The sequence below is a fragment of the Pleurodeles waltl genome, chromosome 3_1, assembly GCF_031143425.1.
Source record: "Pleurodeles waltl isolate 20211129_DDA chromosome 3_1, aPleWal1.hap1.20221129, whole genome shotgun sequence".
NCBI lineage: Eukaryota > Metazoa > Chordata > Amphibia > Caudata > Salamandridae > Pleurodeles > Pleurodeles waltl.
The window spans coordinates 879,343,022-879,366,954 of record NC_090440.1 but is presented as its reverse complement, the minus strand read 5'-3'; the positions used below and the strand labels follow the sequence as shown (position 1 = coordinate 879,366,954).

Below are 23,933 nucleotides of genomic sequence, written 5' to 3'. Positions count from 1 at the left end.
TCACCGAAGACTGCACCACCAGTACAACCAACTTCCACAGATGCATGACAGACGTCGCCGATTGGATGAAGGACAATTGCATGCAGCTGAACACATACAAGACAGAAGTTCTGATCTTCGGCCTTAGCAGCAACACTTGGAACAACTTCTTGTGGCCATCAGACCTATGACCCGGACCCACCCCATCCGAACATCTTTGACAACAAGCACACCATGAAATGATAGATAAATGCAGTCTCCTCCACCTGCTCCTCACTTGGCGCATGCTATGCAAGATCTTCAAGTGGCTATCTCTGCATATGAGGTGCTTCATAACACAGGTCTTATTGGTGTATTACATGCATCCCTAGTGTTATAGTGAGTATCCATGTCCTATAAGTGTAACACCTGTGCATTTGATGCAGAATCTGTCAGTGAGAGGTATTTGTACACATGAGTTTAAAATGGCAAGTTGATATTTGGTTACTATGTTTTTTTTCTGAAAATTAAAACTGTTATTTGAAAGGCAAAACATTTTTTTTCTGAAAAATCAAGTGCATTTTTAACCCAAAATGGAAAGGGGTCTTTAGTTGAAAAAGATGCAATTTGAAAACACATTTATAGTTGAGTGATAATTCAAGCTGAGTTGGGGAGATTTATGCTGTCGTCATATGGGTGTTTTTTTTTTTGTTGTTTTTTTTTTTTGCCAGAGGGCACGTGATATTTTGGCAGCTATTCCATTAGTCAGATGAAGGCATTTAATATTGATAAACTTTTGCTGTGTGAGGCAGTCTCTTTCCTGCTCTTCTGCTTCTGGGTATCTCTTCCTTCACAATGATCGCTCTTATCCACCTGCGGCATAACTGTGGAGTAACAGATGCAAGTTCAAGTAGGTATATTAACATGATGTTAATTTGTACGCCTTAAGTGCCAATAAGATCCGCTGCTCCTGTTCGCCGATATTTTCACCAAAAGCCAAAGTTTCCCATCCTATAACGGAATATGTCCCCTCTGATGAAAATAGTGGTTGGGAAGCAAAACAAGTGACGTCTCATAGAGTAGAGTGGAGCACTGTGTCGTACAGTGTTGGAAACAGTTGTAGAATGTTGTACATTGGAGTATACGGACATAGAATTGAGTGCAGATTTGAACAGTTGAATATACGGGGATATAGTGGAGTAGAGTCTAGTACAGTGGCATAGAATGTAGCAGAGTGGAGTTATATAGAGTGGAGGAGAATACACTTGCGTGGCGTAGAATGGAGTAGCATACAGTGAAGTGTGATTGATTGATTGATAAATCTAGAGAAACACAAGGCAGTACAATTCACTGTTCTGTGTTACTCTGCACACCATAATCTACACTGCTGCTAAATTTCACATGCATCTGTATGTCACACCACTGTAGCTGCTCCACTAAACAGTATTCCACTCCACTCTATGCAGTGTCAACGTACTCCACTCCAGTCTACACCACTCACTCTACTCTATGCCACTGAATGCCCCTCCACCCTGCAACAGTCCACTGTACACTATTCCACCCACTTATGCAAAACATATAGCAAGCAGAGTATTGAGATCATTTTCCGTAATGTCCCTCTCCCAATTCTCCAGAGGGGCAAAGTAGCCCATGCCATAAATTCTAATTATAGTCTTATAATTAACTTCCAGCTACAGCTCTGCATTCTCAAAATTTCCATACCAGATATCTGAAATGACCCCTTGTCATCGGTATTTGAGCAGAAGCCAACAAGGATAAATTACTCCCAAAATATGTGCCTAGGTGGATTCTCCTAACTTACCTTTAAACCAAAGGCATGTCCACAAATTCATAAAATGAAACTATGTGCGTAATGGAGCAATTCAGTCGCTGGACAAAAAGGAGCATGTCATCTGCATCACTGGCTGCTGTAACAGCATGTTGGCACTGTGTTCTTTCAGTCTCTGTACAGCCAGCATTGTATACAATGCTACACAGTCAGGCAAGTGTTTCACTTGCTTAGATGACTTTATTGTCAATTTCATTTCCCTTCCTTTTATTATTGGCTCATCTCCCTGTGCTTTGTTTTCTCTTTGCTTTTGATTGGCCAGGGTGTAAACGTTTGACATAATAGGTCTTCTTGTTTGTATTTTTTTCATGTAGTTACAGGTTTAGGACTCCTTAGGAGTGTACGTCTTTGTTTTCAGAGCACACTTGCACTGTTTACTTTAAAACCCCACTCAACTTTCCCTGTCTCTCCTTCCGCCCAGTACTCCACTGTGGCACGCCTCAGTAATGTCCTTAGTGATCCATGGTGGTAGCCACTATGATCTTTGCCAGTGCTTCCACCAGCATTGACAAAGCCACACAATGCAGTTGGGTGGAGTCTTGTGGCTCTTCACTAACCTCTTACTACCCCTGGATTGACAGAGCGGAGCTGCAGATAAGCATTGTTTTCTGCACTTTCAAGATTGCCACCACTTTGCACATCGTTTAGTGGCAATTTTTTTTTTTTACCAGCCGTCTACCTGGCTTAGGAAAATTCTCCAATCCATTGGCCAAACACCATCAGCAACAACGACCTATGGCAGCAGACTATCCACCTCCCTGTTCATAAAGAAATCATGAAAAGACGTGAGGCTGGGTAGGCCACTCCCTCAGCAAGCCCGCATCCAACATCACCTGGCAAGCCCTGACCTGGAACCCTTAGGGGAAAAGGAAAAGAGGAAGGCCAAGAAACACCTGGGGCAGAGGTCTCCAGGCTGACTGCAAGTAGATGGGTTACACCTAAAGTTAGATTGAAAGACAAGCCCAGAACAGAGGTGGCTGGAGAGTCCTGGTTGATGGCCTATACCGTAGGAGGGGTAGTAGGCATAAGTAATTTCATCTAGGCATTCAGGTTTCCTACCAGTGTTGGATCGATGATTATCAACTTCGACTATATCACATTCTTTGAAGCAGGTTTATATGAACGGACTGGGTTATGTTATTTACCAGCCCGGCAGAAAAATCAAGTTGATTGTACGAAGTGGCATATATTATCGAACTACGGAATTAAATAAGCTTTGTGGTGTTATGGGTCCTGGTCGTTAACCTAAAAATGAAAGTTGTGGTTTGTCTTTTGTGTCCCAGTGCAGCAAATCCTCTCTTCCTTCTGGTTTGCTGCATCTCGAGGGTTTGTCGTTGGTTGAGGGATTTAATCTTTATTTAGGATTAATTTCGAAATAAACTTTTGTGCATTATTAACTTGGTTTCAAACTTGACCCTAAATGTGATTTTATGTCTGCAGTTTCTATACTTATAACATAGTTGCTCAGGCTTTATTAAAGGTGCATACTGTGGTGCGTTATTCTGAATATTTCAAAGTATAATAATGAACACAAAATATATTAAAATAAGAAAAGGTAATCAACCAGAAACCTCTAAAAATATTATAAGAAGACATGGAGCAGATGGCCTGGGTGAGAAAAGGAAAGAAAACGTACGCAAGAATCGTTGCGTAAGAAAGAGCAGGTCCCACAACCAGAGTCGGGGAGGAAGGCAAAAAAGAGAAGGGCCCAGAGAGCATGTGAGAACGAGACATGTCAGGGCACAAAGTGACTGAATAACAAAGATTTAAGGAAATGGGGGCTTGGCAGAGAGTCAGTACTGTGCGTTTGGTTGCTTGTGCTACTAGGTAAAAGTGATGCAATAGACGTGACTGTGTGGGAAAGATTAAAGGATACGAGACTGAAGCCCAGTTAAGACCCTCTCAGTTAGGCACCAGGATTATTATTTAATGTTTCAAGTGCCAAAATGCGGTGCTTTTGAAGGAGTTAAATTATGGCACTGACTTTAAGATTAGTTATTTTAATTCTGAAATGTTTACATTTAAATTACATTTTTAGCGCTTTTCATATTTGCTTTTTGTTCTTGATTTTATTACTTTTATTATTTTAACAGTGTGGCACCCTCTCTTTCACTCTTTAGGTAACTGCAGCAGTTTGCTTGTGTCCGTCCGTCATTATGCGAAAGTCACAAGTAAAAAGCCTGGTAAGGAGGACGTGTGTGTTTTTTTCTCACCAAGTATTTTTTTTTCATAACAAATAATGAGAAAATGACATCTATTAAGATTATCCTGCATACCTCTGCTTGAACATGCTGTAACGATCCCTCAATGTTAAATTAACATCTTAACAGACACGTTAGTGCTGCATCTGTGAATGACAACACTTGGATGTTGTTGAGAATTGTTCCAAATTTTAAAATGAGAATATAAAGCACTGGTTAGGTTTGAGTGTTGCGACTGTGCGAGAACTGTCTGTATGTTGTTAAAAAACCAAAACGGTGTTGGAAAATGCTACTGTTCCAGGGCCTACATCAAATTTTTAACCCCCTCCGTCTATGTATTCCGGTTTCCTGTCGCTGTTAGATCAATGATTCTCAACTGTGAATGCTCATATTCTACGAAACATAGTTGAATGACAACACAAAAAATAACTTGAAGCAGATCTGCATAAACAGACTGAGTTGTTATTTACCAATCCAGCAGAAAAATCGAATTGGTTAAGAACTTGGACATATTATTGTACTACAGAATTAGATAAGATTTGTGTTGTTCTGGGTTTTGGTGATTGACCTAAAACTGAAAGTAATGGTTCTCCTTTCGGTTCCTTCTTGCAGCAAGTTCTTACTTCCTTCTGATTTGCTGCACTTAGAGGTTGAGGGGTTTGATCTTTATTTAGGGTCAATGCTTAAATAAAATTGTATGCATAATTACCTTGGTTTTAAACTTGATTATTGATGTGACTTTGTCTTTGTACCATGTTAATGGGCATGGTGTTAATGTATAGGCAGTCAGCCACAGACAATAGCTTTCTAGTCCGAATGACTTTTTCATTTTTATTTTTTAAACTCACCCAAGGGCGGTGTGGTACGAGCTTTCAAAATTGTAGTCAGATGAATAGGAAATAGAAAATATCTGGTTTTACAGAGAAAGCGACAAATTCAAAAGGGGATGCTTCAGTGCATTTGTTTTGTACAACTGCTCTTGTAATAGATCAAGCACAATCAATGGTTACCTTGTACTTTATGAATGTGCTTACGTCTGTATAATATTGTTCCCAATCACCCAGGTCTTGATAATTTGTCCTGATCTGATAGTTGTAAGTACAAAGAAAGCAAATCGGCGTTAGAAAAAAAACTTTCCCGTCTTCTAGAATAAAATGCTGATGAAGAAATTGATAATAAGCCAGCCATGTTTGCCTTTTAAATCCCGTTTGAACCTGCGGGTCATTCTTAGATGAAGAGGTGTGTTGCATATCTCAAGCAAATTGGACCCTGAACCATCTCCACACATATTCTTAGTCTGAAAACATTGCTGATTACATTGTGTTAGCAAGAAAATCCTCAACTACATTTGATGCCGTCTCCCCAGGGTAATTAAACTGGAAAACAAATCATTGTTTTCTATGGTGGTATGTAAACTCAATCTAACAGTTCAATTTATATGTTCTTAGAATTTAGTGACTCCATGCATGTAAGCTCTCATGAACTTTTGACCCTTGAAGGGTAAGTTCATTTGATCGTCCTTGTGCAACTCCTTTTCCACAGCAGCGTGTAATTTCTCGTCTGTGGCTGAAATCTGATCGCGTAAATTAAGCTAGTTAAATGTATAGAAAAGGTGCTAATTTGGTATGATTTACAATTATGCAACTATATCCTTCCGGCATTTTGAAAACCCATCATTGCTAAGTAATCTGGCTTCTGTCATTACATCCTATCAACAGGTACGCACCCTGGCCGTTTTTAATGAGTACATTAACAGGGGTTTGTCTGTTAGGGCATCCTTCTTTGTGTGTCTTTCATCTGTTGACCTGTTTCTATCAATTATGTTTTACAGAGTTTCCAAGTCAGCTGGACGACCTGCCCCCAACAATGCTACAGAAAGATTATGCTACTGTAAAAATTGCAGAATCGTAAGTAGAAGTTTTTATGAACTGAAGATCTGTGTACAGAATATCTCAATCCGTAGACAGTCTTCAGAGGTATTCTGAAGATAGGCCTCTGAAGAAGGGGCGTCTTCTCCTTTTACAGCCACACAATTAAAATTGACTCAGGCCACAGATGTGAGAGTTGTTGATAGTAACTGCACTTGACTACACAGACCTGACTTTAAATGTGAGCTATGATGATGTTTGGCACACCTCTGACCCCCCAGAGTTTTGAGTGAAATCTCTGGTGGCTAATAGGTGATCACTTTTCAAAAGGAATCTATATTGCCAACGCTGGTATTTGGTGTACAATAATTTAGAAAATACATCTGGAAAGTACTGTAATAATAAAGAAGACTGAACATGACTCCTGAAGTAAAGTTGTTGCTATCTAGAAAGATACAGATGATAACACGATACCTCGTTAGTGAACTTTCATTGATCATTGAGTCACATAAAAGAAGTACAGCCAATACTCATAACTGTATGAAATACAAGGCCAATCCCAATTTGATGTTTAAAGACAGCAGAAACAGTGTACCAAGAAATCGGTACTAAAGTGAAGAAAGATTTTGTTCTTTAAAGGACTTCATCCAATATTGTAGTCTACATATACTTGAACTGCATGGGGCAAGGGATAAAGAGGGAGATCTTTTATCTGAGAGTTCTCTGAGTGTAAACGTCTTGAGTCTGCTCAGTGCAGAAATGCTATAAGCAGCCTTTGGGTGTGGCTGTGGCCATTTGTGGTGACTGGTCTTGTTATACCAAAGTTCTACTCTTACGTGACCTAATTGCATAACCAAGGCCTTAAGCAAACCAATTTTTCTTAATTGTGGTTTTGGTTGTGAGACCGGCTGATAATTGCTTAGAATTTATTTTACATAATGTACAAGATAAAACTGTCTAGTAAGTCACTCAAAGAGTATTTGAATGACTAACGTAAATACAGATGTATAATCTGTGACCCTTGCAATAGATTGTTGAACTTAAAACCTTTTAGGGCAAAAATTATAAATATCAAATGGGACAGTATGCTGAACTACAAAGTGGTTGATTTAGCTTTAACATTGATTTTAGTTACATAACTATCTGGCACATGCTAAAATTGACTGTTTACCATTGTAAATCTGTGTCTACACAAGTAAGAAAGTAAGAGAAGTGGGTCTTGTATGTGCATTTGAGCAATCTAAAGTAGGGTCAAAAACATATATTGGAAAATGTTGGGAAGTGACACACCTCTTTGACCAAAATATGGGGACATAATAATTAAAAATAAAACATGCAAATAAAAAATAAGACAAGATCTTTTAAACAGTGTAAAGATGAAATCATAAATGTATTACATACATTAAGTTAAAAGTGAAGCACCAAGAGGTGCAGAGTTGGTTGATTAAATACTTAGAAATAAAATAGTCTTGCCTTAGGTGAGAGGATGGGCAGTTGTAGTTTTGAGGTCCTGGTGCAAGAGCGAGTGAATCACGTGCTCTAGGAAAAATATTAAAGTTGACTTCAGTATGATGAAGTAATGTTTCTCAAGGAAAACATAAAGCAGCTATGAAAGGATGGATATAGGTACTAGGAAAGTGTAGGGGAATGGATGAAGATCTGAGGGGCAAGAAGCAGGACATCGAGACAGGATTGGGAAGGTGCACAAATACTTAAGTAGATAAGATGAGCAATTTGCGACCTGTGCAGGCTCTTGGGGTTGAAATCTGTGGCCGGTCACGCCCACTTGAGAGATCTAGTGTCCCCTGCGCTAACATTTGCCACAAATCACATTCAAAGATCTGTATAGCAGAGTTGTATATGTAGATGCACTAGTAGTAGAGAACCAGCAACCCAGACGTTTGCCTGGGGATAGGAAACTAGAAGCGGGACCTGACTTTACACATTGCACAGCACCTTCTCATTCCCACATCTGTGATTCAAAAGTCCAGACCTGTACTCATGTATGGGGTGCCAACACCAACAATTCCATAGAGTGTATTTGGTATCTGACCTTTTTAAGTTGAACTAAACACACCTATTGTTAGCTCCTGAAAATAAAGGGACTGAAGTACTGACATATGCTTAGAAGTTGTACCGCCCCTTACCCCTTGATAAACTACTATTGGGAAGGTGGCAGTGAATGACCATCTTTTGAATTACCGATTGTACAGTCTGGCACTTCTCTTCAGGCCATTATTCCATTTCGCATGTAAATACCAGCAGAACTGGGAATCTGCATCAGTGCTTGCTTGTGTTGCCTTCCAGAGCGGTGACCTAGACTAGTGGTTGCCAATCTTCTGACTTCTCTGGACCCCCACTTTATCATTACTGGAACCCAGGGTCCCCCACTGAATCATTACTGAAAGCTGGGGTCCTGATCTGTTAATATTATTTAATTTTCTAAGCAGTTGCGGACCCCCTGAGGAAGCTTCACGGAACCCCAGGGGTCCACGGACCACAAGTTGGGAACCACTGGCCCTAGAGTAACATCCCCTCACACTTAACGAGGAGCAAGCACATGACCAGAGCTGCAACTGTCTGCCTTTTTTCAGTTGCAAGCATAAATTAAAAAGGAAAAACAAGCCAGTCTTGAGGGTGGCCAAACAAGGAGGAGTTTGCTGTAAAACGTTAGCCTGGTAACACATTGTCTCAGACCCTTGACATGGAGTTGGTTATTGCCTTTAGAGGAATGCGCATAGATTGACAACAGGAAAAATAAACTCCAGATGGAAGCCTCCCATATCACCTAGAAGATAAATTTTAAGTAAGTTGCAGTCCCTTTTGAAACTATAGGATGTTTAAGAGTTATTCAAAAGACAAATTATCTATTCAAATACAAGAATCCTGTTCTCGCTTCTTTTTCAGGTGCATATAAGCAGAATGCACATGCTGCCAGCCACGATCAAATGTTTGCATACATAACATTCTTTTAGATTTCTCTGATAAGTAAATATTGTTTTGGTTAATAATAACACTTATTATTTAATTACATAGAGAAAATTGAAGTCAAGCCCCATTTCGCTAAGTGTGTATTTGCTGTTGTCTGCTATCATTTTGGCTCAGAATATGTGGTGACTAATTTTTTTACAATCTTCGCATCATGAGTTATTTGTTCTATAAAGGGCGATTCTGTAGGGCAGATTGGTACTTGCCTGTGGAACCAAAAGAAGGGGTGGTTCTTTGATATGACAATATGACGTAAAGTTGTTGTGCTCTGCCTTTCCTGTTTACATGGTCTTCCACAGGCAGTGTGATGGTTTCACCTCTTTAGTTTCATGCCCTCATCGCCCTCTTTACTATACCTGTTGATTCTCCCCCACATTTGGAAGTGCTCCTCCTTTCCTCAGCCTCACCCCTCTGTTGTTGCTTACGGTTATTCTCTTTGCATGTTCTCTAATTATTTTAGTCATTTTACTGTTGTTACTCAATGCATGTAAATATCCTTTGTTTCAAATCCAGTAAAATAAGGACTAAAAAACTGTGCCTTTCTGTTTTTGTCTCCTGGCAGAGTGGATGATGTTGTCAAACGGTTGTTATCACTGGAAATGGCAAGTCAGGTGAGTTTTCACGTGTAAAAAACAGTGTTGAAAATTGCGAAATTTGAACAGTCCAGTTTCTGTAATTGACTTATCGTAAAATTGCAACTGTGCATTTCAAAAGCTACCATATTCCTCAAATTCCACTGCTACTTATCCATGCCAGATAAATCACAATTGTCTGAAAGACCTAGTTTTCAAGTATGTAGCTTTTATTTCACTCACATTTAACCTGACACCCCTTATGTTGCTTTTAGATATTAAGTGTGTAACTAACCCCAATATATTCTGCTAACTGGAGGCAATAAAGGGAATGGTAGGTCCCCAGTAGCTAAGCTGAGATGTGGTCCGATGGCTAAATTGTCAGATGTCAAAACGTGAGCCTCGAGTTTGCATTCTGGTTTCATCACCAAACCAATTTGGCGATTATGGAAAAATGATTTTGTTTCCCTGTGCTTTAAGTTCTTTATCTACTAAATATCCTGTCCACTAAAGGTAACACTGAGAATCGGCTCGAGTAATCAATTGCTTTCTACTTAGTTTCAAACCGGAAAAATGAAACGGGATCCACATGCTAAAGTTACACACATGTATTCTATAGGTCCTTATGGTACTATAGATAATAGTGTGCTGAGTGGCCCTTTTTATGGTAGGTCTAGCAAACTTTCAACAAACTGCTTCATTTTCCTGAAAATTCTAAATTAGACTCGCAAAGCATGGGAAAATTCAACAGCATTACCACTGATTTATTATTATAGAAGTAGTGTAGAGACTTTCACCATCACAAACTATGGTTGGCAAACTAAGATCCATTATGCTCGTGATATATTTGGGGACTTTATAGGGAAACTAATGACAACATTTAAGACCATTATAACACCTATATCTACTACACATCAAATGCCAGTTCATCAGATTCAATTGCTGTGCTGCTTCATGTCTCATTGTATTGTAACATTTATGTAGTGCTCATGTGAGGTGCTAAAGCGCTTGCCTACATGAGTAGCACACTTCACTGTGCAGGGTGTTTCGTTGGAAGTGTGAGAGATATGCACTCAGTGTATGGTTTTTAGTAAGCTGATAGCTTTGAGGAGTTCGGCATGTCCCTTATGCTGTACTTACTAAATCTCTTTTTTTTTTTTTTTTTTTTTAATCCTAAAAAGGGCTTAGAGCCCGCCTATTACTTACTTTTACTTACCATTGGCTGGCTCCCACTTGACCTTTATTTACCATTGGCTGGCTCCCACATGGCTCCTGCGCCACTCGTTTCCTTGCTTACTATTGATCAGCACCTCCTCATCTCCCCCATCTTCTCCTGGGCTTCACTTGAGTCTTTGTCCTGCTGTCCTGTAATAGCGCCTCGATCAAGTACTGCTTCCAGCGGCCATTGTCCTTACACTGCAGGCTCCTGCAGTGAAGGCACTCTTTGTTTTTTTAGTTCTCAACATGTGCTTGTTTAGTGCATGTCTCTGCAGTCCCTCTCGTTCACCCCCGCTTAAAGTAAAAAAAAAAAAAATGATATGAAATGATGCAGTTAGCATTGACTGTATCGTTGTGCTTTTTTTTTTTTTAACTTTAAGCCATACCCGTAAGTACATGGCAGTATCTTGCTGAACCCAACTTTCGCAATAACAGTCCACTAAGTTTATAAAATGTACAGTGTGTAAGTAGACCTAATAAAAATGCCACTTTTAAGTAAAGCTATATGGAAATAAACAGAGGTTAATAGCAAACACTCACGTGATACCGGATCTAAACGCATCCATGACTGAAACCTGTGGCGCAGGTGAAGACAAAGGCTTTATTGTATTTTGTTGATGACTCTTTGACTTGTGTAAACTAGAGCTCATGTTCAAATACTCCTGAGAATATTACAAAAGGATGAGACTTTCCAGAGGGGTAGTATTTAACAAGGTGAGTCTTTCTTCAGCGAATGTCTGTAGAACAGATGAAGCGGTCTAATGAGGTGGCGTAAAATAGCTCAGTGGGTTGAGCGTCCAGTTACAGGTCACACAAATTCAAATCCTGGAATGACCAGTTCATACCTTCTTAGGGCGATCAAGTGAGAAAAATGAGTTGGGTGGTAATAATACCAACTATTGCTACCTAGGGGTCCATTCAGTCTGCAGCATGCATTATGTATAGAACCGAGGCAATTTACTGGATGCCTTCTAAGGCATTTTGGAAATGCACGCTTTGTTCTGGAGCCTCTTTTGTTTGTTGTGTTGCTCATGCTTATGGAAAGAGTCATGTGGAAGAAGAAATAAAGCTCCGAGTTCCTCATTCCCAGTCATTTCTCAGAAATGACTTGATTTCCAAATATGTTACTAAAATGCACGTCTGCTGCATTCTCAGAACAAGTTGTTTGTCTCACATAAATGGATACACCCTCACTACCGCTCTCCCTTTATGTTTTTTTAAAACTTTTTTCTGCCTGCCCTTCAACTGTAGACCTAAATTCAGTGGAACCTGTCGGCATAGACAACAGACAAGGGTTAGGTCCGTCCTTCTTTACGCACAGATGATCAAAGGTGACGTAGAATCGCATGCCATCAAGACTTCCGCAAAAAAAAAAAAAAAAAAAGATTAAAGGGTTACACTGTTTATTATGCAAACTCTTTACTCATGTGTACTTGTTTCATCGGCAGACGCCGACCTCTCAGCGCTTTGCTCTTTTATGAAGAGACTTAACCAATTCCGGTGCAAGGCAAGACATGAGTTTTAAAATCACTGCCGTATTGTGATTACGTTCCATTCTGCTTCCAGTGATCCTCCAGAGGTTGGTTCTCCATTCCTCTGTGCCCATAAAAGCACCTTTCTTGCATTTTCTGCCTTTGCCAAGCCTAAGACCCTTAAGCATAAACTGCTTGTTGGTTAGGCACACAGCATTTAGTCTATTTCTATTGTGTTTTTACACTACTTGTCCATATGAAGGTCTGCCTACAGGATCAGAATGTCTTACTGCAGTTGTATGTATGTGTGTATATATATATTTTATCTCCAAAAGGATTAAAGCACACACTCTGAGTGAAAGTTCTCAACTTAATTTATTGAAAAAAGATCATGCATGGACCCGGTCCTCATAAGTGGGTACAATACATATCCTTAGGCCTCTTGGGGCCATGTTAGAGTCCAAGCAGTTACGAAGCTGTGTGGCTTCCCACCATTTACTGAGTTCCAATTTAGAAAGTTTCTCTAATCTGCCCAATTGTCCTGCTAATCTTATTGTGTTGTTTTCTTCCCGATTAATAGTATTAGTTATCAAATTGGCAGCTGAGAATAATGCTTTAGAGGCTAAGAGGCTTGTTTCGCCACCCTCTCTGAAGTCACCCCTAAGGGCTGGAAAACCGTTCCTATATCCAAACATGTATGATGTTTATCACCTTTGTACATCCAGTGATCTATCGACGGTATGCTTTGCAAACTCAACATGCCTCTGCCCGTGTTCTGATTTCACCACGTTTTGTCCGCAACTGGGATCAATTCAAGTTATGCTTGCAGCTGATGATTGTAAATGCGGAGTCACTTGAAATTTCAAAGCAACGTCTAATCGGTGCCTGCTGCAGTTCAACGTTCTACACGTTACATGCTGACATGCCGGAAGACACCAGTGTGTTGCGGTGACAGGGTTATGAAATACAGAGCCGGATCCTTAGCAGGGCACATTTAATGTATGGCACGATGGCGCGCCAGAAGATAACCGTATTGTCAAGTGCCCTCCTATGCCGAGCACCAGGAGAAAACATCCAATTACCCAGCCCCAGACTTACCCAGCGTTTCCCTTCTTCCAGGTCACGCTTCCTCCGACCCTCTCCTTCCGTCAGTACTTCGCTCGTGCTCTTGTGGGTATCGATGTAGACGCGTGAATCACGATGTAATTCCTGGCAGGTCCCCCACTTCACTGTCCGTGCTGCCTCCGTGCTCCCAAGTATGTCAGCTCACTGCTACTATAAACACCTCCTCTAACGTCAGTACTCCAATCGCACAACTACCGATGTAAAATATCCGAGTCGTATGTTCCATGGCTCCTCATACTGCAGTGTGTTTTGGATTTGTGTTACATGCATAAGGTTTTCGGCAGGTTCTATTATTAATTGCAACTCCAGCTGTATTAGGGTTACATCTAATCTTTTTACTATTTTAGATGCAATTTTCAGCTTCAGTGTGTACCCTAATGCTAAGTAGAGAGCAGTAGTACTGGAACAATATTGATATTCATTTTATAGTACGTTTCATTTTGTATGAGAGTACACTGTCCTACGAAATTGGGATTTATTTAGTCACAACATTCCAAGATGGAAATTGTTCTAACACTTGAAAATGAATGCTACGCTTGTCTCTTATGAATGTTTACTTTTGTTTACTTAATGGTATTTAGGGGAGTGTAAACACAGCCACCCCTGCGTGAACATGGCTTAGTACTTGAAAAGAATAATGTATTTGTCAATTAAAAAGAGGGAGATCACATTTCATTATGGACCTTAACATTTTGAAGTTGAAAACAAATGAAAGTAGGTAAATGACTGCAAACACGTTTGGACTAGAACCCTCAACTTTCAGTGTGAGGGTCTGTGACGTTAACCATTATGCCACAGGTGACGTCCTCCTGTGCATTTTAGTCATTGCATGGAGAAACCATTGCAGTGTGTGTGTGTGTCTCTCTCTCCCCTGCCCAACCTGCCCCTCCCCACCCTATTGTGGGATGGGGGAGAGTGACAGGACTGCGGGGGAGCCTGAAGGCTCTGTGGCCCTAGTCCTATGGGAGTCAGCTTTGCTCCCACAAGCAGAGAGCTGCTTTAAATAGCAGCTCCCTGCATGTGGAAGCAATGTTTTCATCTGTCTTCCCTGCACACATATTTGCGTGCAGGGAAGACAGATGAAAACTCCGCTTTCTGCAAGGGCGAGCTGTTTGTCAGCTCTCTTTTGCAGAAAGTGGAGTTGGTTTCCTTTTGCTTGGTAGGTGCCCCCCCAGAGCCCCAACATGGCTGCCAACACTTCCTTGTTGAAGTGTGTGCAGCCAGTCACACCTCAGCACAAGATTGGGAGGGTCACATCCTTCACGTCCCAATTTATACAAATTTGGATTTCCTTTAATAGCTCAAAAACTAGTGAACAGATTTACACCAAATAACCAAAAAGGCTCTTTCTGGACCAAGAGCTACCTTTGTGTCAAATTGGGTGTAATTCCATCCAGTGTTTCAGGTGCTATCGCTGATCAAAATCCCTCTGGCAATTAACATGAGAAACGCTCCTATTTTTACTCCTCCCCCCCCCTTCCCCCACCCCCCTCCTTCCCCCACCCCCCTTTTCTCATTCCTGCTTGACGGATCACTCTGAAACTTTCCAGTCAGCAGCTGACGTGACTGTCACATCTTTTGGGAAAATTTTGTGAAGATTCGTCAAGCGGCGCCAAAGTTTCTATAGAAACTAGATCCTAACTATATATATATATACATATATATATATATATATATATATATATATATATATATATTTATATATAAAATCTTAGGAAAAGGTGTTTATGTTCACTGTTTCAGTCCAAAAGTATGTAAATGAGTTGGCCTACGCAGATAAATTTGGTTATAATAGATATTACTCCAGATTCCCTCCAGCTTATCTTGTGAACAATAATAACTAATTTCACAGCATTCTGAAAATTGTTATGTCCTATGAAAAAAGAAGTAAAAATCATAAATGGTATAAGGAGGGGAATCTGGTAAATAAAGTTCTTAATATATCTATCTGAGTATGATATTTGATTGTAACCTATCCTAAGTTTTGCAACTAGAAGGATCAAAGTTGAAGTTTTAAGAGCAAGCGGAGGTATGCTAAATTTGTATTGATCAGTGGGTGCACTATCACACTTAACCATTTTCAGGGTATTTGCTTAAAACATCAATTTGATATTATGCTATGTCTTGGCAGTTATGACTCGTAAATTCCATGTGGCACTGAACATAATTTATGCTAAGACCTTGGGACTATTTTTGAATTGAGACATGGCACTCTTCTATTATGTCGAAATGTGGGCTGTGGTAAAATCTGTGTATGTCTTGTTATAATTTGTATATAGCTTCAAATTCAGTTCCAGTTTCTCCTAAAGAACATTAACCTCTTTAGCGCCATGGACGTAATGGTTACGTCCATGGCTGCACCTGTGTGGCGCCATGGACGGAACCATTAAGTCCATATACCGGCAATGCGATTGGGCAGCAGAAATACCCACTAGACACCAGGGAATTTCTTTTTGTGTGAAATAAACATGAGGGGAGCGGCCCCTTGGGCAAGGGCCGCTCCCAAGGGGGGCAAATAATTTTTAGGCCATTTCTGCCCCCGGGGGGGACAGAAACCACTAGACACCAGACTTTTTTTTTTTTTTATCTTACACTTACGTATAAGGGAAGCAGCCCCTTGGGTAAGGGCTGCTCCACATGGGGGCAAATAATTCTTAGGCCATTTCTGCCCTAATATATCTATATAATATGATATAATTAGGCCGATCTGCCCTTAGGAGGGGGGGGGGGGGGGGGAGAAAACCCCTTGACTCCAGGGATAAATTTTTTTTTCTTTTATGTGTAGGGAGCGACCCCTTCGGCAAGGGCCGCTCCCTGGAGGGGCAAATTACTTTTAGGCCATTAGATCGGCCTAATATAATTAGGCCAATCTGCCCGGGGGGCGGGGGGGCAGAAACCACTAGACACCAGGGATTGGTGTGCGTTTATGTGTGTGTTTTGTTTGGGGGGGGCTGCCCCTTGTGCAAGGGTCGCTCCCCATGGGGACACACTACTGTTGGCCATATCTGCCCCCTTTGGGGGCAGATCAGCCTATTTTTGGAAGGCCCATTTGCCCCCAAGGGGGACAGAAAGCCCACCAGAGACCAGGCAAGATTTTTTTTCAAAATAAAAGGGTGGGGGTTTGGACATTCCCCCACCCCCCCACCCCCCCACCCCCAAATAAATGGAGACAAAGTTGTTCTGATGGCATGGAATAAAAAAAAAGAAATAGTGGGGTGGTGGCTTCCAAACAGTATGGGCCTGGATATGACCCCACCCCAAACTTAAGGGGGTAACAGTCTTTCAGCTCTCCCCCACAAAATAAAACATTTTAGCCCACGGCAAGCAAGAAGACATTTGATTATTTTGAGCTTTGGTTTTACATTTGGGCCGTGAGACCTTGGTAACTCTCAAAATCGTCCAGCTTGGAACGGTAAGGGCTGCACTTTTTTGACTTTGGGACGCTGCCATGTAGAAAAATCCACAAGACCCAGACACATCTGAAAACTAAACATCTGGTTGATTCCAGGGTGGTGTGCTTCACATGCACCCCACACAATTTCCTTACCCACAATGCCCTGCAAATCTTCAGCTTTGCTGGAAAGCACACATTTTTCCCACATTTTTGTCTCTAGTTTAAAAAAATGCACAAGTTTGATAGGTTTCCCTAGGTGCCGGCTGAGCTAGAGGCCAAAATCCACAGGTAGGCACTTTGCAAAAAACACCTCTGTTTTCTTTGGGAAAATTTGATGTGTACATGTTGTGTTTTGGGGCATTTCCTGTCACGGGCACTAGGCCTACCCACACAAGTGAGGTATCATTTTTATCGGGATACTTGGGGGAACGCTGGGTTAAAGGAAATTTGTGTCTCCTCTCAGATTCCAGAACTTTCTGTCACCGAAATGTGAGGAGAACGTGTTTTTTAGCCAAATTTTGAGGTTTGCAAAGGATTCTAAGTAACAAAACCCGTTGAGAGCCCCACAAGTCACCCCATCTTGGATTCCCCTAGGTGTCCAGTTTTAAAAAATGCACAGGTTTGGTAGGTTTTCCTAGGTGCCGGCTGAGCTAGAGGCCAAAAACTACAGCTAGGCACTTTGCAAAAAAACACATCAGATTTCAATGTAAAAATGTGATGTGTACATGTTGTGTTTCCTGTCGCGAGCATCAGGCCTACTCACGCAAGTGAGGTACCATTTTTATCGGGAGACTTGGGGAAACACAGACTAGCAAAACAAGTGTTACTGCCCCTTGTTGTTCTCTTCGTTGTTTCCTTCCAAGTGTAAGACAGTGTGCAAAAAAGACATGTAATTGAGAAATGCCCTGTAATTCACATGCTAGTTTGGGCACCCCGTAATTAAGAGATGTGCAAATAACCACTGCCTCCCAACACTTTATCTTGTGCCCAGTTTGGAAATACAAAAGTTTTCTTGATACCTATTTTTCACTCTTTTTATATTTCAGCAAATGGATTGCTGTATACCCGGTATAGGATAAAAACCCATTGCAAGGTGCAGCTCATTTATAGGCTCTGGGTACCTAGGATCCTTGATGAACCTACAGTCCATATATATCCCCGCAACCAGAAGAGTCCAGCAGACGTAATGATATCTTGCTTTCAAAAATCTGACATTGCAGGAAAGAGTTACAGAGTAAAACGTAGAAAAAAATGGCTGGTTTTTTTTCACCTCAATTTCAATATATTTTTATTTCAGTTGTTATTTTCTGTAAGAAACCCTTGTAGGATCTACACAAATTACCCCTTGCTGAATTCAGAATGTTGTCTACTTTCCAGAAATGTTTAGGTTTCTGGGATCCAGCATTGGTTTCACATCCATTTCTGTCACTGATTGGAAGGAGAGGCTGAAAGCACAAAAAATCGTAAAAATTGAGTAAGTCCCTGTAAAATGCCAAACTTGTGTTGAAAAATTGGGTTTTCTGATTCAAGTCTGCCTGTTCCTGAAAGCTGGAAAGCTGGTGATTTTAGCACCGCAAACCCTTTGTTGATGCCATATTCAGAGAAAAAAACACAAGCCTTCTTCTGCAGCCCTTTTTTCCCATTTTTTGAAAAAAACGAAATTTTCACTGTATTTTGGCTAATTTCTTGGTCTCCTTCAGGGGAACCCACAAAGTCTGGGTACCTCTAGAATCCCTAGGATGTTGGGTTGAAAAAAGACGCAAATTTGGTGTGGGTAGCTTATGTGGACAAAAAGTTATGAGGGCCTAAGCGCAAACTGCCCCAAATAGCCAAACAAAGGCTTGGCACCTGAGGGGGAAAAGGCCTGGCAGCGAAGGGGTTAAAGGGAGAGATATCTGTGGGTGAACTAAACATTTTATGGGGAAAAAAACTTGGATTAGTTTCTGGAAGTCTGTGACTTAAGTGTGACTTGGTTTACCTTTATGTTTAGCAACTCTCCTTCAAAACACAGGTGATAAAGGTAAAATCTATTTAGTTACTGTTGGAAATTGCCCTTTTTGCAGGGTTATGCCCCCACATTTTTTGCCTTTTTCCTCCTATTTTTTTCAGGTCTCTTTTTGCTGGTTTATTGTCTCTGCTTAGCTAATCAGTGCTAAAGTGCAAGTGTTCCCTATAGAAATTGTATTGCTTAATGGTTTATCCATGATTGGCATATTTGATTTACTGGTAAGTCCCTAGTAAAGTGCACTAGAGGTGTCCAGGGCCTGTAAATCAAATGCTACTAGTGGGCCTGCAGCACTGGTTGTGCCACCCACTTTAGTAGCCCTGTAACCATGGCTCAGACCTGCCACTGCAGTGTCTGTGTGTGCAGTTTTAAACTGCCAATTCGACTTGGCAAGTGTACCCACTTGCCAGACCTAATCCTTCCCTTTTACTACATGTCAGGCAACCCTAAGGCAGGCCCTAGGTACCCCCAGGGGCAGGGTGCATTGTATGTTTAAGGTAGGACATATACTAGTGCGTTTTATATGTCCTAACAGTGAAATACTGCCAAATTCGGTTTTCACTGTGAAAGGCCTATCTCTCTCATAGGTTAACATGGGGGCTGCCTTTAAATATCCTTAAAGCGCAGGTTCCCCTTGCGAGCAGATAGAAATGTGGAGTTTAGGGTCTTTGAACTTACAGTGCAAAAATACATCTTTTATTGAAGTTGGTTTTTAAATTGTCTGTTTGAAAATGCCACTTTTAGAAAGTAGGCATTTTCTTGCTTAAACTATTCTGCGACTCTGCCTGTTTATGGATTCCCCATCTGAGTCAGTTTGACAGTTGGGCTGTTCACACCTCTTCTCTAGACAGTGACACAAAAGGGGGCATCTGAGCTAGAGGGAGGGAGGAGTGGTCGTTCACACCTGGCCTGGACAAGGAAGAATCTTGCAAACACTTGAGACTTTGCTTTAAAGTTTGCCAACTTCAAAGGCAGAAAAGGGTATAAAAAGAAGACCCAAAACCCCAGACTTTTAGAATCTTTCTGGAATCAAGAGAAACCTCTGCCAAAGAGAAGAGCTGGAGGAGGAGTACTGTTCCTTTGCTATATTGCTTTATACTCTATACTGGCCTGCAGTTGCTGCTTCTGCCTGAAAAGAGTGCAAAGGGTGAACTTTGCTGTGTGTCCTGCTTGAGAAAGTTCTCCAAGGGCCTGGAGTAGAGCTTGCCTCCTGTTGAAAGTCTCGGGGACACCAAAGACTTCAGTTTCCCCAACCTGCAGCACTGGGAACTGTGTGTTCTGTGCTGTACAAGAAGAAAAACCACTGCGACTCTGCCAGCTAAGCCGCTGGCCTGCACCGTGACATGCCGCCGCCGCACAGTCGCATTGCCCCGCTTCGCACCGCAACCCTGGTCTCACCGATGCCGTCATCAGACGACTTCACCGAGCAACTGCTCGCACCGCGACATGTGGGCACCGCACTCTGGCATCGCCTGCTCACACCTCAGTCTGGGCCTCCCCAACAACGCCGTTCCTGCTGACAACGGCGCTGCTGCCTGCACCGTGGCCTGTGATACCGCTCGTGAGGAGCACAAAGGATTGTCCCGTCCTGCAGCCCCGGTTCATCGACGCCAGCACCATCGATTCCACTGTCGTCACCAGGCATCTCTGCCTGCACCGTGGCCTGTGGACACTGTTCGTGAGGGTCACAAAGCACCGTTCTGTCCCGCTGGCTTGGGCCTAACGACGATAGCCCTTCCGCAATGACGATGATGCTGCCTGCACTGTGACCTTTGGACACCGCACGTTGCACTGCCCGCTTCACACCGCAGCCCTGGTCTCACCAACCCCGCTGGACGCCGTCACCGAGCCGCTACCTGCACCGTGATCTGTGGGTACCGCACGTCGCATCGTCCCGCTTCGCATTACAGACCGACGCCATCCACGCCAGCGCTCCTGACTTCTTCAGCCCGGAGTTTGATCTGCAACGCATGTGACTTCAAGGGCCCGATGACTCCTGCACCGACTCTGGAACCAACACTGCAACGTCAGCAACACCGCTTCTCTGGAGCTCACCGTGAGGGTCACGACGCCCTACAAACCCAAGATACTGTAGGCCGTAGCTGGCCTGCGACGCTGCGGCCGGCCTGAACTGTCGGTTTTGTTGATCATGATGCCGTGATAGCCCCAGGTGGAGCTATTGACTTCAAGGAACTGTATTTTTTAGTAAATCTTGCAGAATTCATCTTTTTATTACTGTATGTTGGATTTTTATCATACTTGGTCTTGTTTTAAATAGATAAATATTAGCTATTTTTCTAAAACTGGTGTGGTGTCCTTTTGTAGTGTTTTCACTGTGTTACTGTGTGTGATGTGCAAATTCTTTACACATTGCTTCTAAGATAAGCCTGACTGCTCGTGCCAAGCTACCAAGGGGGTGAGCAGGGGTTATCTGGGGGGGTATCTTCCTTATCCTGACTAGAGTGAGGGTACCTTCTTGGACAGGGTGCAAACCGACTGCCAACTAGAGACCCCATTTCTAAAAGTTACCTTTTAGGGATGATGCACAACATTCCAAGTTAGGGCAAGCAGAATGTTTTAGTTTAATTTGAGACTTCACTAGGCATTGTCTTTATTTAAAACCAGTTACGTTTTGTAAGTTCCCATGGTTCAGACCACATTCTTCTTCTTAATAAGAGTATGTTGGATGATGTAAGTATTTAAAAATGGAGTGAATTCCAGGGTACTCGATTTGAACAGATAAAACATTGCACTTTATGTAACTGTCCTTTAGTTGTGGTGGTAAGACGCGCTTATTTAAGTTACAATTACAATAATAATTCAATTCAAACTGTACCTGATGCTGTTAGAATATCTCTGAAATCTATATTTAATGTAGTAAAATGTCCAAATGCCTTGGACATACGTTTGTGACATGATATAGCCTTAGGGACATTACCAGGTTTTAGATTATGTAAAGGAAGCTGGTTCGTACCAGATAGAGATTTCATTTAGTTAATCATGGATTTTATGATCTTTTTTGAGCATAAGTCCTTTGTGCAGACTGCAAATAAACATTCTGCTTCACCAGCAAAAATAGAACCTTCACTAACACTAAAAGTCACACTGTTATGTGTTAAATTAGAACACACTGACATCTTTGCATCATTGTTACTATGTGAAATGCAGTTGCGGTATCTGTATTTCATGGCTTAATGCACCTGCTTCACAGACCAGTTAGAATCCTGGTGATCCTGAGTACTTCTGGTTAGTTTAAAGACGCATAGACCTCTGCAGTTTAATAAGACAACCGTCTCAAAAGCTTCCAGAGCAGAACCTCAAGATGTTCATATTGTATTTTGCAGTGACTACTAGCGTAATTGACAATTTTTCTTAAAATATTTCGGCTCCCCTGAGATGTAAAAAAAAAAAAGGGCTTGGAGACCGCTTTTTGCTTACCATTTGTTGCCTTCATTGTCGCACTCATTTTCTAACTTCTCATTGGTCCGCACATGCCACGTTTTCACTTTCTCTTTCTGCCCCCTTCGCTGCTCACGCTCATACACTTTTTTTTTTTGCTTCCTTCATTATCGTTGTTTGCACCCACACACAGGGTTGCTTGCGCCCTTCTACCTCCTGTTGTTGTTTTTTCCCCCTCCTGTTGTTGTTTGCCGCCCTCCTGACGGTATTTGTCCTCCTATTGTTGTGGTTTGCACCTCCTCCTCACTTGTGATTGTTGCTGGCTATGCTCGAAAAAAGCTGTATGAAGCGGCCAGCGCTGGCTGTGTTATAGTGTCTATTTTTCTCATTTTTAATTGTATTGGACAGCGGCTGTGCTGCTGTACAACTTGGCTAAAATACATTGACAAAACCAGTTGACCTTGCATATGTGATTCATATTGCCAGTGCTTGTTTTGGGGAGGCACTAATTTACTTTCTAAGTTAATTTCCCCAGTGGTAGTGAAGCTATTTCTGGTGTTTGGGGCCAATCTTATGGCGTATTAATTCAGTCTTTCCAAAATATCTATCACCTGTGATATTTGCAGTGATTTGACCAACTGTTTTGCGATATGCTACTTTGAAATGTTCCATCACAATTACAGATCAGTGCTACTGATGTATTTTCTGTTTTGTTCATACTCTCAAATGATTGGTGTGGTTTCTCAGACTCCCCAAACCAAATTGAGTAATGATGAATACTAACTCATGAGGATTCTTTTTACTTTGTTTCCATCTTAAGACAACTTCACAGGCTAAGAATAGGTGTGATCTTAGCAAAATATATTAATATTTTAATTCAATTGATAGCATATATTGTTCTTAACAGTTGAGAAGCTGTTTTTCAGAGTTTTTCATTTTTTAAATGCTCATTTGACAAATAGTTAATCATTCATTCCAGCAGCTCTTGAGTGTGAACATACTTTTTGCTTCAGTACAAGTTATTGTTGACTATTTAGCAAGCGTCACAAACTATGATTGTCTCTTCCTCAAACTCAACTTTTTGTGTTAGCTTCATAAAGAAGAAATGCGAAATTAGGCTTGTTTAGGTTGATGGATGATTAGCACTGGCCTGTTGTTTATGGCAGTGTGGAGGCTGGATATATATTTAGGCCCATTGTAATACAAAGCAGTGGCCGTCACAACTAGAAGTTTCAAGCTTTGATTACATGCAGTGGCTATTTCAGATCCATTTGAGCTCTTTCAAAATTGTTTTCATATGATCTACGGGGATGAGCATTTGTAATAACTCAGGCATCAGATATATTTATCATCTGAATTTGATTTTGATGTGATAAGACCTTAAATGAGGGTATTAAAGTAGCCCGGTTTAGGAATCATCAATGCCTGCTACAGTGCTGATGATGACCTTTCAAAGGAGCTTCCTGAAAGTTCTAGATATACTCTGTAGCTCCTGTTTCTGGAAAGGAGGCTTGTCTTTACAAGGCTTCGAATGAGAGAAAAAGATTGATAGTTAATCCGAGGCCTTTTGTTTTTTTTAATGTGATGATCTTTGGTTCTAGATTAGTGTGATGTTGCAATGACATTAAAAAGGAACTAGAGCTCTGGATGATGCAAGTATTAGTATTTCAGTTTTGTAAACATTTAAGCAGTGCATGTTTTTAGTCACCCCTACCGTTGACGCCCAGCTGATACTTAGTTTAGCTGGCTGGACCTGTTGCTGAGAACGCTGTAGAACACTACTTATGTGGCTCCAGGAGATTGTACATAGACATTGAACAGCACTGGCAAGGCTTTGGATCCCTTTAATATTCCATAAGCAGTAGTGCAGGAGGGGCACCTACT

At 41.5% G+C, this 23,933-nt stretch overlaps 1 protein-coding gene across 3 annotated transcripts in view; it reads left to right on the top strand.

Annotated features, from left to right (window-relative positions):
• MRPS15 (mitochondrial ribosomal protein S15) overlaps positions 1-23,933 on the top strand; it is a 58,296-nt gene that overhangs the window by 2,483 nt on the left and 31,880 nt on the right. For all 3 annotated transcript variants that reach the window (XM_069223868.1, XM_069223866.1, XM_069223867.1), the window contains exons 2-4: positions 3,928-3,990; positions 5,840-5,915; positions 9,427-9,475. In XM_069223868.1, the coding sequence (XP_069079969.1) occupies positions 5,875-5,915; positions 9,427-9,475 (90 nt within the window). In that variant the 5' untranslated portion in view covers positions 3,928-3,990; positions 5,840-5,874. The remainder of the gene's footprint in view (positions 1-3,927; positions 3,991-5,839; positions 5,916-9,426; positions 9,476-23,933) is intronic.